General features: G+C 41.2%; 1 protein-coding gene across 2 annotated transcripts in view; it reads right to left on the bottom strand.

Moving 5' to 3' along the window:
* Positions 1–6,128: 6,128 nt before the first annotated feature.
* Positions 6,129–13,440, bottom strand: part of LOC117530362 (transcription factor COE3-like) — a 78,128-nt gene continuing 70,816 nt past the window's right edge. For both annotated transcript variants that reach the window (XM_034193213.1, XM_034193214.1), the window contains exons 13-16: positions 9,097–9,259; positions 8,808–8,999; positions 7,809–7,979; positions 6,129–6,186 (exon numbers count right to left, since the gene is read on the bottom strand). In XM_034193213.1, the coding sequence (XP_034049104.1) occupies positions 6,158–6,186; positions 7,809–7,979; positions 8,808–8,999; positions 9,097–9,259 (555 nt within the window). In that variant the 3' untranslated portion in view covers positions 6,129–6,157. The remainder of the gene's footprint in view (positions 6,187–7,808; positions 7,980–8,807; positions 9,000–9,096; positions 9,260–13,440) is intronic.

Here is a 13,440-nt window from a genome sequence, read left to right as displayed (position 1 = left end):
GCAAACCCAAACAGCTCACAGCAAATTACTTTGAATCAAATTTATGTGTCTGTGTTGATCGTGCAACACTGGTTCTGAAGTTTCACAACATACAGACAAAATCTCAGCCCGTGAAATAGCTTTTAGCCTTGGTAAATCATGTTGCTTGTGTAAACATCACCTATTTGCATGTTCAATACCCACAGTTTTGTGCACTCAGGTGGACACACATCCATGAAGGCAAATGTGTTAAAGTGTAGGTGACACTATATGTTATGTTTTTTTTGAGTATTTAAGACTAGAATTAAACAACACTTTGAAATTTATCCTTTCTTGTTACTGAAGAGATAAATATTCGGATTTTGAACTGTGCACCACTAAAAACCAAGAACTTCCGGGCAATTCCCGACATTGGAAAAGAAGGAGGACGTGGCATCAGCGCCGGAACCATTATCTTAATAGCCCCATTAATTTATAGATTAATTTATGGATTTCTACAGGCTATTGACAGCCCAGTTTCCACTGAGTGGTTCGGGTCGGAGCTGCACGGTGTTTTCAGTGTCAGAATGGTTAATTCTTGCCAGCAGAATCCTTTTGATTGGCAAGTGGAACACTTACATTGACGAGCACGGACGCATGGTGTCTGCAGCTTCTCCGCTCAACACGGAGGCAAAACTGATTATTTTCACATTATTTTATTATATTTTATTGTTGTGTGGCTCATGGGATAATTTTGCTGTGTGCAGACTGAGACGTTATTAGCAGATGTGGGACTGGGGGTCTTTTAACTTGCGGTGCAAACTGGCCCGCAGTGGAACAAGAGGAAGCTCCATTCATAGCAGAGACTCAAATGATCAGCCACAATTAACCGATTAAAGCCGGTGCTGTAAACTGGCACCAAACCTGTGACAAATGGACTTTTCTTCAGCCAGGACATAAGGAATTAAATTATATTCAGACATTGTTTTGTAAAGGTGGAAACGTTTTCATCAGACTGAAGATGATCTCACAAACGGACAGGTAAGACTATATTATTTACTCCTTGCATGAATGGTTTTAATATTTATTAATAGCATGTTTATTACGCTACTAATGTACAGTACAGTAACTTTATTCAAGAAGGAAACAAGATTTATTTTAAGAATAGCTGATATTTTCAGTCCCTCGTGTCATTTTTCAGATTTGAAACATATGTACCTGTTTCTAAGAAGAAAAAAGAAATCAATAAAAAATTCACACTTCCTCATCACTTTTTTCTGATGTCAAGGATAGTAAAAAAAAAAAAATCAGTCGAATATGACCACAGAGATGGGAAAAAAGTTTATCATCTCCCGCATGCTGAAATCGCCTGCATTATTTATTTATTTATTTTATAATCACCATTCTGTGTTCTGAACTCTACCAATATCATCACTGTTGTCAGACTGAAGGTTTTCTTCCAAGGTTTTGTCTCCCTCATTGTCATCTAACTAAGGCTCAAAACCATAATGCCGTGTCCCCGACAGCTTCTTCAGAAACACCTTCACACTGGACTTAAAAAAAAGCTCCACACTAGAAAAAAAATCATTTGAATACAGCTCGACCTCCGCCGTGTTTACATTTGATTTGGGCTCGAATCAGCAGGTCCCATTTTGGTGATGATGTAGCAACAGTATGGCTGAGGGCTGAAATAGAGCTGTTGTTTATCCTTCACCTGCGCACTTATCATTGACTTTAATTGTTCAGGATTTTTTTGTAAAAAAATCAACATTTCATAATTTTTTGTGATTATTTGTGCACATTTTTTGGTGTCACCTCACCTACACTTTAAATGGACAATATCTGCTATTTTGTGCTTTGGAAAGATGCAATCCTCAGTGGCAATCATGAGTGCACTGCTTGCACATTTTTTAATTTTTAATTTTTTTTTTGCAAATGTTCCAATGTATGTACAAGTTTTTACACATGCAAAACTTTAGTAAATCAGACCCTTAGTGTGGAAAGTAGTTGTAATCTTCAGGCACATAGAGGTTAAAAAGAAACTTTAGCCATCAACCTCTCTTCATCTTTCAATCAAGCACATATTGATTCACATCTGCTACCATGGCAACACAGTGGGGTCAAAGGTGAGAATGGACCAAGTAACACACATACCGACTTCTACCTGCATCTCTGTTATCTGTCTCTGTTGTTAAAAACAACACTTATTTGGACTCAGTAAGGCAAGGTATGCTCAGGTGTCTTAACCAGCTTATACATCCACTTATTAGGGAGACAGGTGTGTTAACAAGCAGGCTGTGACTGCATCCACAGCCACACACATCTTGTCAATGCCGAACAATCAGTACCAGGCCGATCAATAGGTTATCTATCGATCAACAGTAATGCAGAGCATCAGTCAGAGAGACAGAGCTGCAAGTACAGGCAGACACAAGAAGAGAGGAGCACAGACAGACAGAAAGAGAAGGACAAAGATGGACAGAAACAGACAGAAAGAGATGGACAAAGAAAGAGGGTGAGAAAGATGGATGGAAAGAGGAACAAAGACAGGAAGAATGGACAAAGACAGCCAGAAAGAGAGGGACAAAGATGGACACGAGACAAAGACGGTCAATTTTGGGTCACCATTTCACCAAACCTGCATGCCTTTGGAAGTTGGAGGAAGTCGGAGGGAACCCTCGCTAACACGGGGAGAACAAAAATCAGGCGGGAATAGAACCTGGAACCTTCAGCGGTGTGAACCACTAAGACGCTGCACCCCCTCGACATGTTTCACTGTGGTGAAAACACTGTTTGTGGTGCGCCCAGTTCATTGGAGGATTTGGCGTGCGAAAGCTGCAGCTGTGTCATGGTGGCATTGCACACCGTGTCATTGTAAGATTTCATGGCCATTTGTCGTTAGTCTTGCTGAGGTTGTGGTGGTGTGTTGTTTGACGGCGCCACAATGTCTTACCAGGGTTGTGCCCATGGTGACAGGCGGGGCACTTTTTCCGCTAACCGGCTTATAGATTTCGACAGTCAGTGACGATGCAAACCCAGTTTTCATGTTAAAAAACAAGATGAGTTTCAGACCCGCTGCTTTTTAAAACATGGCACAGCGTGAAAATAATTCTGCTCTTGTGGACACACTGGCCAGAGTGTCCGTTTGTGTCAAACTCACAGTCACATTCTCATGTTATGTGTGATCATGCGAGCCTGAGTGATTCAAACACGATTAGCCCCACCCTTAAATCCATCAGGAAGACCTTGGGCTGACCAGCAGAGGGCGATAGTGGCTGAGACAGGATGGAATAAGAATTTAATTCAATTCACACGTTAAACAATCAGAATTCAAACTTTGAAATAAATAAAAGTCTTTAATGAGCTTTGAGGCTATCAGCCATTCATCTTAATCAAATCCTGTTTGTGCTTTTGTCTCCGCGGCCGTTTAATCAGAATTCATTAATCCTGTTTTCCCTTCAGCAGCGCTGAACAAATACCACATTTTAATAATCACCTTTAAACAGAATGAAAGTCCAAACGATAAGAGTCCAACCTACACTGACGTCTTCAACAAACTCACGGAAAGGACTTCTTACTTTGATTTTACTGTTAAACAGAGCGTGATGGCCAGAGCTCAGTACGCCGGTCAACAAACAGCCAATCAAATGGCCCGCTCCATATCGAACCCGCGGCACAAAACGTTTCTATTTACTTATTATATTAGTAAAGGAATCAATAACAAGCAACATTCCTTCCTGATGCATATCTGAATGATGTCATCTATTCAGTTATTATCATTATTATAATTTTTTAACTGCCTGTGAGTGACATCTTTATAACATTGAGAGCAAATATAGCAGTGAAGCATCATGGGATATCGAGCAGGCTTAAACAACAGCAAGTTTCCACATTATTATAGTGACCTGTTGACTTTATTCTCTGTGACATCACGCTACAGCCCCCCAAAAAAGAAAAGAAAAAAAAAGTCACATTAAAAACAGACTGACGGTCTGTGTGTGAGATTATGTCCAGATATATTTTTTTAAAATACAAAACAGTGTTATTTTATTCAGCCTGGTTTCACCATAGACACAAGTACATCTCATGAAGACAATATGACATTTTTACAAAAAGAAATTTAAATACAATATTTACAAAAACACACAAACAAAAGGTTTCCTTCGTCTGGGACGCAGTAATTGTTTGTTACAACTTTGGCACAAAAATCCACACGCAGTGAGACGTCACATAGAAAACACAAGTGGGGCGTGACTATGAGGTGGAGGGGCAGGCTTGAAGTGCACAAGGCGGGGCTAGAATTAATCAAAAGGACAAAGCTTAACAAGGAAACAGTTTTGCAGGAGCCTATCAGGATGCAGGATTTCTTATTACGGTTTGGAAGCATGCGCCGGTGCCGCACATTACTGCATCCGCCCCTCTAGCGGAACTGTGTGTGAGTCTGGGAAAACCCATATTTTTACAGTACAAGCAGAAAAACAAAAACAAAAGAAAGATAAACTGGGCGGAGCTAAAGGAATAATTGATGGGAAAAAGAAAATTATTTAAAAATGTGACTGAAAATGTTTTGTTGTCTGCTTTTACAACAACAACAAAACATGTTCTGGCTCTGGAACTGGTTCTGCTTGGTATCTGTTGGACCGTCAGAGAACCCGCCCACATAATCCGTCATGTTGAGGTAGAGTAAAACATCACCACAATTCAGGTCCTGCTGGAAACATGAGAACAGGAATTGACTTTTTGGGTTCTGTGCCATTTGTGCATTCCGTTCTAAATCAGATTTACAAACAGATTGTAACATGGACCACATCAGCAACAATTCCATGTTTGGATAATTTAAGGTGGGTGTGGCCAAATAGGATAGTTGAAAGTCTCAAGTAATTCCTTTGGATTTGAGTTAATCCTGGACTTTGATGGGCCAATGGTGATGGAGCTAAACCAATGGATTGAGGTCAGCTGTTGTGACATCACTGTCAGGGAGCCAATTAGATTAAAGTCCAACTGCAAGAAGTTTGAAGTCACTGTATGTTAATCATCATCATCATCAGCTATCCTTCTACTCAACTTTCCTCATATCGTGACCAGACCAAGATCATATTTAAATTAAACATAATTGAATCTGGATCAAAGAGGATCATAAGTGGACCAAACCCAGATCATACCTGGCTCAAATTGGAATCAATCTGATTATAACTGGATCACACCTGATTTGAATCTGGATCAAAACCAGAAATATATCTATGCATATCAAACAAGATCATATCGGCACCAAACAGGATCAAACCAAGATCATACAAAACAGAAGCAAAAAACAAATCAAACAGTATCATATAGGCATTAAACTCCATCATACCTGCATCAAAGCTGAATAAATTCTGGATCAAGCCAGGATCGTACCTGGATCAAACCAGGGCCGCATCTGTGTGACCACTCTAACCTCCCAGCAGGAAGTTGATATGTTCACTTCTTGCAGCTTCAATCTTGTCCAGTTTGACTCTGGTTTTCTTCCATTATCAGACATGCACATTAGGTTCACGTTCCCATTGCTGCCTTGAGCAAGGTAGTGTCTTTAGACCTGGAGTTGGTGTCCAGGCATTTCATTTCATTGCATACTGTCCCTTGTGGTTAGAGTGTTGCTATAAATGTAAAATAGCAGTTCATTCTTTCCCTGTCCACTCTTATTTTCATTTCTTCAGCTCAACAAGCATCTTTCTTCATTGGTTCTGAAGATAAAGTTCTTTCTTTCTCTCATTTTAGAAAGTACGTATCTGTCCTCCACCTCCTTCACAGTGTGAAGCGTCCGTGCTTTCGCGTTTTCTAGAAACATCCTCAATCATCACCTTCATGGGTATTTGTGAAGTGTGAAACTTCTCGTATCCTGCAAAGCATGTTGGGATGCGGCCGTTAATGTCACATTTGGTTCTGTTCACTGTCTTGTTCACACAAATAAATTCACAACATGAGGTGATGACATCACATGAAGGCAGTGACATCACAGAGGTCACTGTCGAACACACACATGAGCGAACTGAAAACACAGAGACAGTGCTTTGATCTTTTTTGATCATAAAAAGGATCAATAGTCCTTCATGCTCAGCTGCTGCCTGAAACCCCGCCTCCAGAGGGCCCGACATGCCTCTCCTTTGCTCCTTTGAGGTGATTGGTGTTGGAGGAACGAGGGAGAAGGTTGTTTGGATTTTTACATTGGAGGAACAAGGCCAGACATGGCTGGAGAGAGAGAGAGACAGACAGGGAAAGAAGACTGCTTATTTATGGAGCACATTTCATAATTCATTGTCTTTTTTTATATTAAAATTAGAAACAGGAACAGAATCCCCACCTCCACTCCCCCCACAAACGTGCGTGCGCACACACACATCACTGTGTGTGGAATTATGGGTAAACATTCCCAGCAGCCCTCAACTATGTTGTCCACTTCCATCCCTCTTTTCTTGTTTTCAATCTGTACAATTTATTGAGCTGCGCAGAGACCAGTAATACAGCTGGGAAGTCACATAACCACAATTTTATGATGTGGGCTGTAATGCGTTTTGTGATCCGTTTGCTTTGAGTGACAGTTCAGTGGAATGCCCCTTCAAAGTTGGGCGAAAACCTTAATGAATTGTAGATCCTTACAGTTTTACATTAAACAAATCGGTGGCTGTTTAATTAACTCTCATTAATTAAACTCAACAGTGCAAAAGTCCACTGGTTCACACCACAGAATTACAGTTTAGACCATATTTCCATTACTGTTAAGTTATGGCTTCATGTGAAAATGACTTTATAGCCAGTTACATCTATAAGAAAAGTATTTAATAGGTGTTTGAGCCACATGTGGAGTGCAGCATAACAGGTTAACGATGCAACAGTGATCATCACAGCCTGAGTGCTATAGAGCTGCCAATGCCCCAAAAATGATTATTGGTGTCTAAATTAAAGGATATTTGTTGTTATTTTTCATTGGCGTCATTAAAAAATATTTCTGGCCTAGTGAGGGTTCTCATTGGCCTCATATCTCACGTTGTTTTTTGTGTAAACACCCTGTATTGTGTAATCCATAATGTGGCACACTATTACCTTCCAAGTCATGGTGATGATTGTCTCTTAAAGGTTAATGATTTCACATTGTTAACCAATGTCCCAATGTTGTGAGGCTCTTAGATTTTTTGAATAACAGACTGTACACCTGTTTGTGATACCATTAATCTCTTTCTGATGGCTCCAAAGGAAGAACTTGACTTATGAAGATTCATGTTTGCTCCAGAAGACTTAGATTTTTTCCTTGCTCTTACAAGCAAGAAGTCTGTGGTTCGTCCGCTATGCCCTTAAAGACAACCAGTGGCTCCCCAGTCAACCCCAAATTATGACAATTAGTCTTCCAGCAGCTTTTACAGGTAATTACTTTTATTTCTAGAATCTTTGAAATCTGTTATCACTGATTGCATTTGAAAAAGTCAGCTCTCTATTATGGCTGAAACAGAACTTTGGACATTAATTATAATTTGCCATTTTGTACCAATTAGTAGTTTGTGGTAAATATGATTCCTGCAAGAATGACTTAGTATTCAGGGAAATGTGAGGAAACATTTAACTGACTAGTTTAGTTATATTTCAATCAAGTATTTAGCCAGCCCCCGTGCTGGGCTTGGCACAGACACCAGGATGGCTAGGAAGTCATAGAGAAGGATGAAAGTCACCAAAGTAAGACAAAACAACTGAAAAATTTCACACCAAGTATGAAAATGACCTCAAGTAGAACGACCTACCCAAGAGGTGAGGTCTTAGCTAAAGGCCAATCACCAACCTTCATTGAGTCAATGGACAAAAGAAAATAGGGTTCCACTCACCTTGCAACCCGTTGGTGTTGTTGGCAGAGCAGTTTGGCGGTGGAGGTGGTGATGCAGGGGTCCGGACAACAGGCGCAAAGGCGCTCTTCTGCTTGACAGCAGAGGAAAAGGAGAAAACTCCATGGGAGGAGTTACAATTAGACACGGCCATGGTTGGACTGGAGGGGACAACTGCAAACAGAAATATCACTTTAAACTCATCTTTGTCTTCAGAGGGAAAGTCCAGAAACCAGTTAATAAAACCTTTCAATTAAAATATGGAGATGGTGTAATGCTGTTCAGTGTTTACAACAACAAATCACTGTTACCACAACACAAACCCCAGTAGAAATGGCTAAAGAAAGTCCAGAACTAATCATCCATGCAGTAGATACACTTTAGGTCTCATTCAAAACCATTGCACAAAGTCTTGTTGTCTGTCTGGCTCAGAAACTAGGTACTACTTTGTCACTGGGGTGGAACTCAAGAAGCTTTGTAGACTCTACTCATAGCAGTAGTGGTTGTGTCGGTTTCAGAATCTACTACAGCTAGTAGTAACATGAGCAGTATCTGCAGTAGTAGTTGTTTTTTTTAAATTTGATTTATTTATTAAAGTTACAAGTACATAAATGATATAAAACTTAAATTGCTGAGCATAATACTGTAAAATAAAGCTAATTAGTTTTTTCCATTGTGATCCTCAAAAATAGAAGAAAACACATCAGGAAATGCAAAACAAAATAGAAAAATAATACATTATACTGTAAATGCTACATTTGCATTGGTAGGATGACTAAGTACAGTAATCTCGAAAATACAGAAGTCAAACAGAAAATATTTGAAAATGTATAAAAATGAATCTAATGTCGATCCAGATTAATCACTTGTTCTTGTGGGTACATCACAGTTCATTGAGTAGTAATAGTATTATTCACAGTATCTGTATTCATAGTATTATTATAGGTGGTAGTAACAGCGGTGGCAGTAACAGTAGTAGTAGTTGTAGTAGTAAGAACTTACTGCCATAAGGGGAGTTTGCAGACGAGCCATTAAGGAAACCCGGTGAGCTCGATACCCCGAGGTTTGGCATCCCATTGGTGCCGTAGCCATTCATGCTGTTGCTAACAGTGTTGCCATAGTTACTCTGCTGGGGGGTGGAGCTTGGCACGTATCCTCGTGGTGACACACTGCTGGTATTACGACTGTAACCAACTGGAAGAGGAAGATATTTTAGTTTCAGTTAAATGGCATCAGCTTGTTGACCCTGTGGGTGGCGCTTTTCTACTTCCTTCTTTCCTCTGTATCCTACCTTGTGTCGTCTCAGAGACATTGACAGCTAGCTGCCCGCCAAAGGAATTTACTCCCATCATGCCATGTGAGGCAGTGTTGCTCAGAGATGGGATCTGGTTGTGGTTCCTGGGAACACTGTAGAGCGCCTCAGCAATGTCTGCTGCTCGCTTCAGGATTATTTCCTGCCAAGAGAACATGGAACAAACCCAAAGGCAATGAAACCTCATTTGCATTGAAAGACTGTTACTGATGACTAATTTATTAATGGTTTGGTTTTAACTTTATGCTTTGGAGCCAATCAAATCACTTTAAACACTCATACAATCCAGTCTCCTGTTGGTTTACAGCTCAGTGAGCCTGGTTATTTAATAGTTTGAAGCTGGTCGTGTGAAAACTGGTCTGAAAATGTGTTTAATCAGCATTGTAGAACACTGTGGCCAGTCGGGAACACGTTCAAAAACATTTGTGATATCTGTATGAATTGTCATCCACAAAGGTGAATAATGGATGTAATCTGTGCAGATAAGGGGAATTCTAATCCAATTACATGTTTTCCGTGAATGTGACTGGTTAAGCGTGTGAGATTTCAGACTGTATAATTTTGGGGTAACGGTGGCAAAATATTCACCCAATTCACATTTGGATGTATTACTCTGTGCCCTGACCAGTGTTCTGACGAGATGTCATTCCTGTCCTCCGCGCAACTGCGCATGCGCACCGATGCGCAATATAGTCAGGATGCGGAACTGTCGATTTATGCGATGAGATGCACAGTTCAACAAAACACCAGCTGCGCGCACTGCTAACTGTTAGCGCTGTTAGCTAAGAGCAAGAGAAAGTCGTGTACCGATGCCACCCCCGAAATGCATGAATTTAAGATACCATACGAAAGTATTGATGTGGATTCTGATACAGAATTACCGTTTCACATTTGATGGATTTTCCATAGTAAGCCTCACCGACCGAATTACCTACAGAAAAATAAACCGTGCAGACGATGGAATTGAATTAGAATGGGAATAACCTCCTTGTGTCTGATGATTTGTGGACATGCATTCTGTTGTACGGTTGCAAATAGCAGTTTTACGTAAAACGTCTTTTTACTAGCTCCGCTTATGCGTCACTGGTAAAGCTACGAGGGCTGTCAATAAAGTTACGGTCCTTTTTATTTTTTTCAAAAACTATATGGATTTCATTCATATGTTTTTACGTCAGACATGCTTGAACCCTCGTGCGCATGCGTGAGTTTTTCCACGCCTGTCGGTGACGTCATTCGCCTGTGAGCACTCCTTGTGGGAGGAGTCGTCCAGCCCCTCGTCGGAATTCCTTTGTCTGAGAAGTTGCTGAGAGACTGGCGCGTTGTTTGATCAAAATTTTTTCTAAACCTGTGAGACACATCGAAGTGGACACGGTTCGAAAAATTAAGCTGGTTTTCAGTGAAAATTTTAACGGCTGATGAGAGATTTTGAGGTGATTCTGTCGCTTTAAGGACTTTTCACGGTGCGAGACGTCGCGCAGCGCTCTCAGGCGTCGTCGTCAGCCTGTTCAAGCTGAAAACCTCCACATTTCAGGCTCTATTGATCCAGGATGTCGTGAGAGAACAGAGAAGTTTCAGAAGAAGTCGGTTTCAGCATTTTATCCGGATATTCCACTGTTAAAGGAGATTTAACGCTCCGCCACAGGAAAAACACCTCTGTTGAAAGCCTTAAGGACAAGTTGGAACATGTCCTGCCTGTTAAACAATTTCTCATATACTCACTCCACTGAAAGCCATCAAAAGCCGCCTGGATTTTACAAATGGTTATCAACACGGAGGTGTTTTTCCTGTGCCGCCGCACCGCGTCGGCTGCGTCCCGACGCGCGGATCCGTCCGCACATCTTTCATTAAAAAAATCTCCTTTAACAGTGGAATATCCGGATAAAATGCTGAAACCGACTTCTTCCGAAACTTCTCTGTTCTCTCACGACGTCCTGGATCAATAGAGCCTGAAATGTGGAGGTGTTCAGCTTGAACAGGCTGATGACGCCACCTGAGAGCGCTGCACGACGTCTCGCACCGTGAAAAGTCCTTAAAGCGACAGAATCACCTCAAAATCTCTCATCAGCTGTTAAAATTTTCACTGAAAACCAGCTTAATTTTTCGAACCGTGTCCACTTCGATGTGTCTCACAGGTTTAGAAAAAATTTTGATCAAACAACGCGCCAGTCTCTCAGCAACTTCTCAGACAAAGGAATTCCGACGAGGGGCTGGACGACTCCTCCCACAAGGAGTGCTCACAGGCGAATGACGTCACCGACAGGCGTGGAAAAACTCACGCATGCGCACGAGGGTTCAAGCATGTCTGACGTAAAAACATATGAATGAAATCCATATAGTTTTTGAAAAAAATAAAAAGGACCGTTACTTTATTGACAGCCTTCGTATATTTGCAACTGTATAAACAGCATGAACATCCGCAAATTATCAGACACAAGGGGGTTATTCCCATTCTAATTCAATTCCATTGTTTGCACAGTTTATTTTTCTGTAGGCAATTTGGTCGGCAAGGCTTATATTTTGTTTTAAATATGCATCTTTTACTGTAATTTGTCAGGTGGATTTGGTTTTTATTTTGTCAGTGTATTTTGTCAGTGTCTCAGCGCTAACTTGGTGGATATCCTATGACACACAACTTTAGATTGATGCTGTGGACAATCGGGCCTGATATCTTTATTTTTGAAACCGGTAAATCAATTGGGGCCACAAATCAGCAACGGGAGACTGGCTTAAATTCACTTGGTGATGTTTAAAATGATGTAAATTAATTTAGTGATATTTAAACTGGTTAAAGTACCCTGTGATGTGTTGTTATTGTCCCTGCAGATTTACATTTCTTTACAACCTTTGGTCTCTTTTCAAGGTTAGTCTCTCATTTCAGTATAAGCCCAAGTGCACGTGTGCACGTTTGATGAAGTTGTGGGTCGAGAAGCGTGTCGGGGAGATGGAACACACACTCTGGATTACGAGCCATAAACCTACAGCTAAGACTTCCTGCTCACTGAGCTTCATGGGAAATTTCCTCTTCTATAAACAGCATCTTTCTATCTCACACTGAAACGTGTGAACATGAGCTGAATCATTTTCCATGAAAGTCAGTGAACACATGAATAAAACAAAGCTTTAAAAAACATCATGTTTAGGCCCAGTTCACTCTGATTTATTGCTCTTCTCACCTGCTCGCACACTTTTCAGCAAACACTATCTTTGCTTTGCGTATTAACTCACAAGATTCTCAATAGTTACATACAGGAGAGTATTCAAAATCTCATGCATCTGCATAAAAAAAATGTTTACATACTCATTATAGTATGTGACCATAAATTAATTTCCATTTCTTATAAAGTCCGAAATCCCAGTTTGTCCAGTGGATCTTAATGTACAGAAACACTGATGCCCTTCATCCCTGGAATTCTCAGAGAATGAAGAGAACCCCATGGACAAACAATCACTGCCACCGTAACATGAACAATAAAAAAGTAAATGGACTTCCAGATGTAGCCCAGATCTACAAGGAGAGAACAGACATGTCCACCTCCTGAAAAAGAAGATCACAGTCTGAGTCAGTGTCCCCAGAGACCTACCAATGGACAGGTCTGAGGGGAGGAGGATGGAAAAAAGGCATGGAGTGGAAAGTGGTGGAGGAATATGTTTTATAAAAGGACACATCTTAGTTGAAGAAAAAAAAAAAAGAAGAAAATTCATGAGTGAGAATGAAGCATATTTGAGTAGAGTATGACGAGTTGGAATCCACTGGCTAAAGGTTCGGCTTAATGTCAGGTCAGGTCAGATCTGGGAGCATGTGCTGATGCTATTGTGCCACCACATCTACCACACTACGGCACCGCTTTGTGTCCTGGATGTCAGACACCAAGACAAACCAACTGGTCCATCACCTCATGCAAATGCCCGTCTATGTGCCACAGCAGGTAAAATGTGGGTATCCTCTTGGCCTTTGACAGTTTTTATTAGCATCTTGGGGGGGTGGGGGGTCTTGGAAAGGCTTGGTCAACGCATGCGGGAAGTGGGGTCTATGACCAGGGGGTTGGGGGTGCATGGATTCTGACTGGGGACCCTGGGGCATGTGTCCAGGGGTCTCTGCCTTTGCCCCCCAGTCCAATGTCTCAGGTAGTTAGTCATGCATATCATTTAGCGATTCTGCTGTTGTCCTGTGTTCTTGAAAGGGAGGAAGGGTCAGCCTGTGAACCGGTTCACCACTATGGACGCAGACTAAAGACGACTGAAACATTTCAGCACCACGGATGGAGATTGAAGACAACTGAACAGTGTCGGACCATGGACAGAGACATATGTTGAGTGAACGGT

Source organism: Thalassophryne amazonica, chromosome 18 (assembly GCF_902500255.1).
Source record: "Thalassophryne amazonica chromosome 18, fThaAma1.1, whole genome shotgun sequence".
Classification (NCBI taxonomy): Eukaryota; Metazoa; Chordata; class Actinopteri; order Batrachoidiformes; family Batrachoididae; genus Thalassophryne; species Thalassophryne amazonica.
Note: the sequence above shows the minus strand (reverse complement) of the source record. Positions and strands in the feature narration are given on the sequence as shown.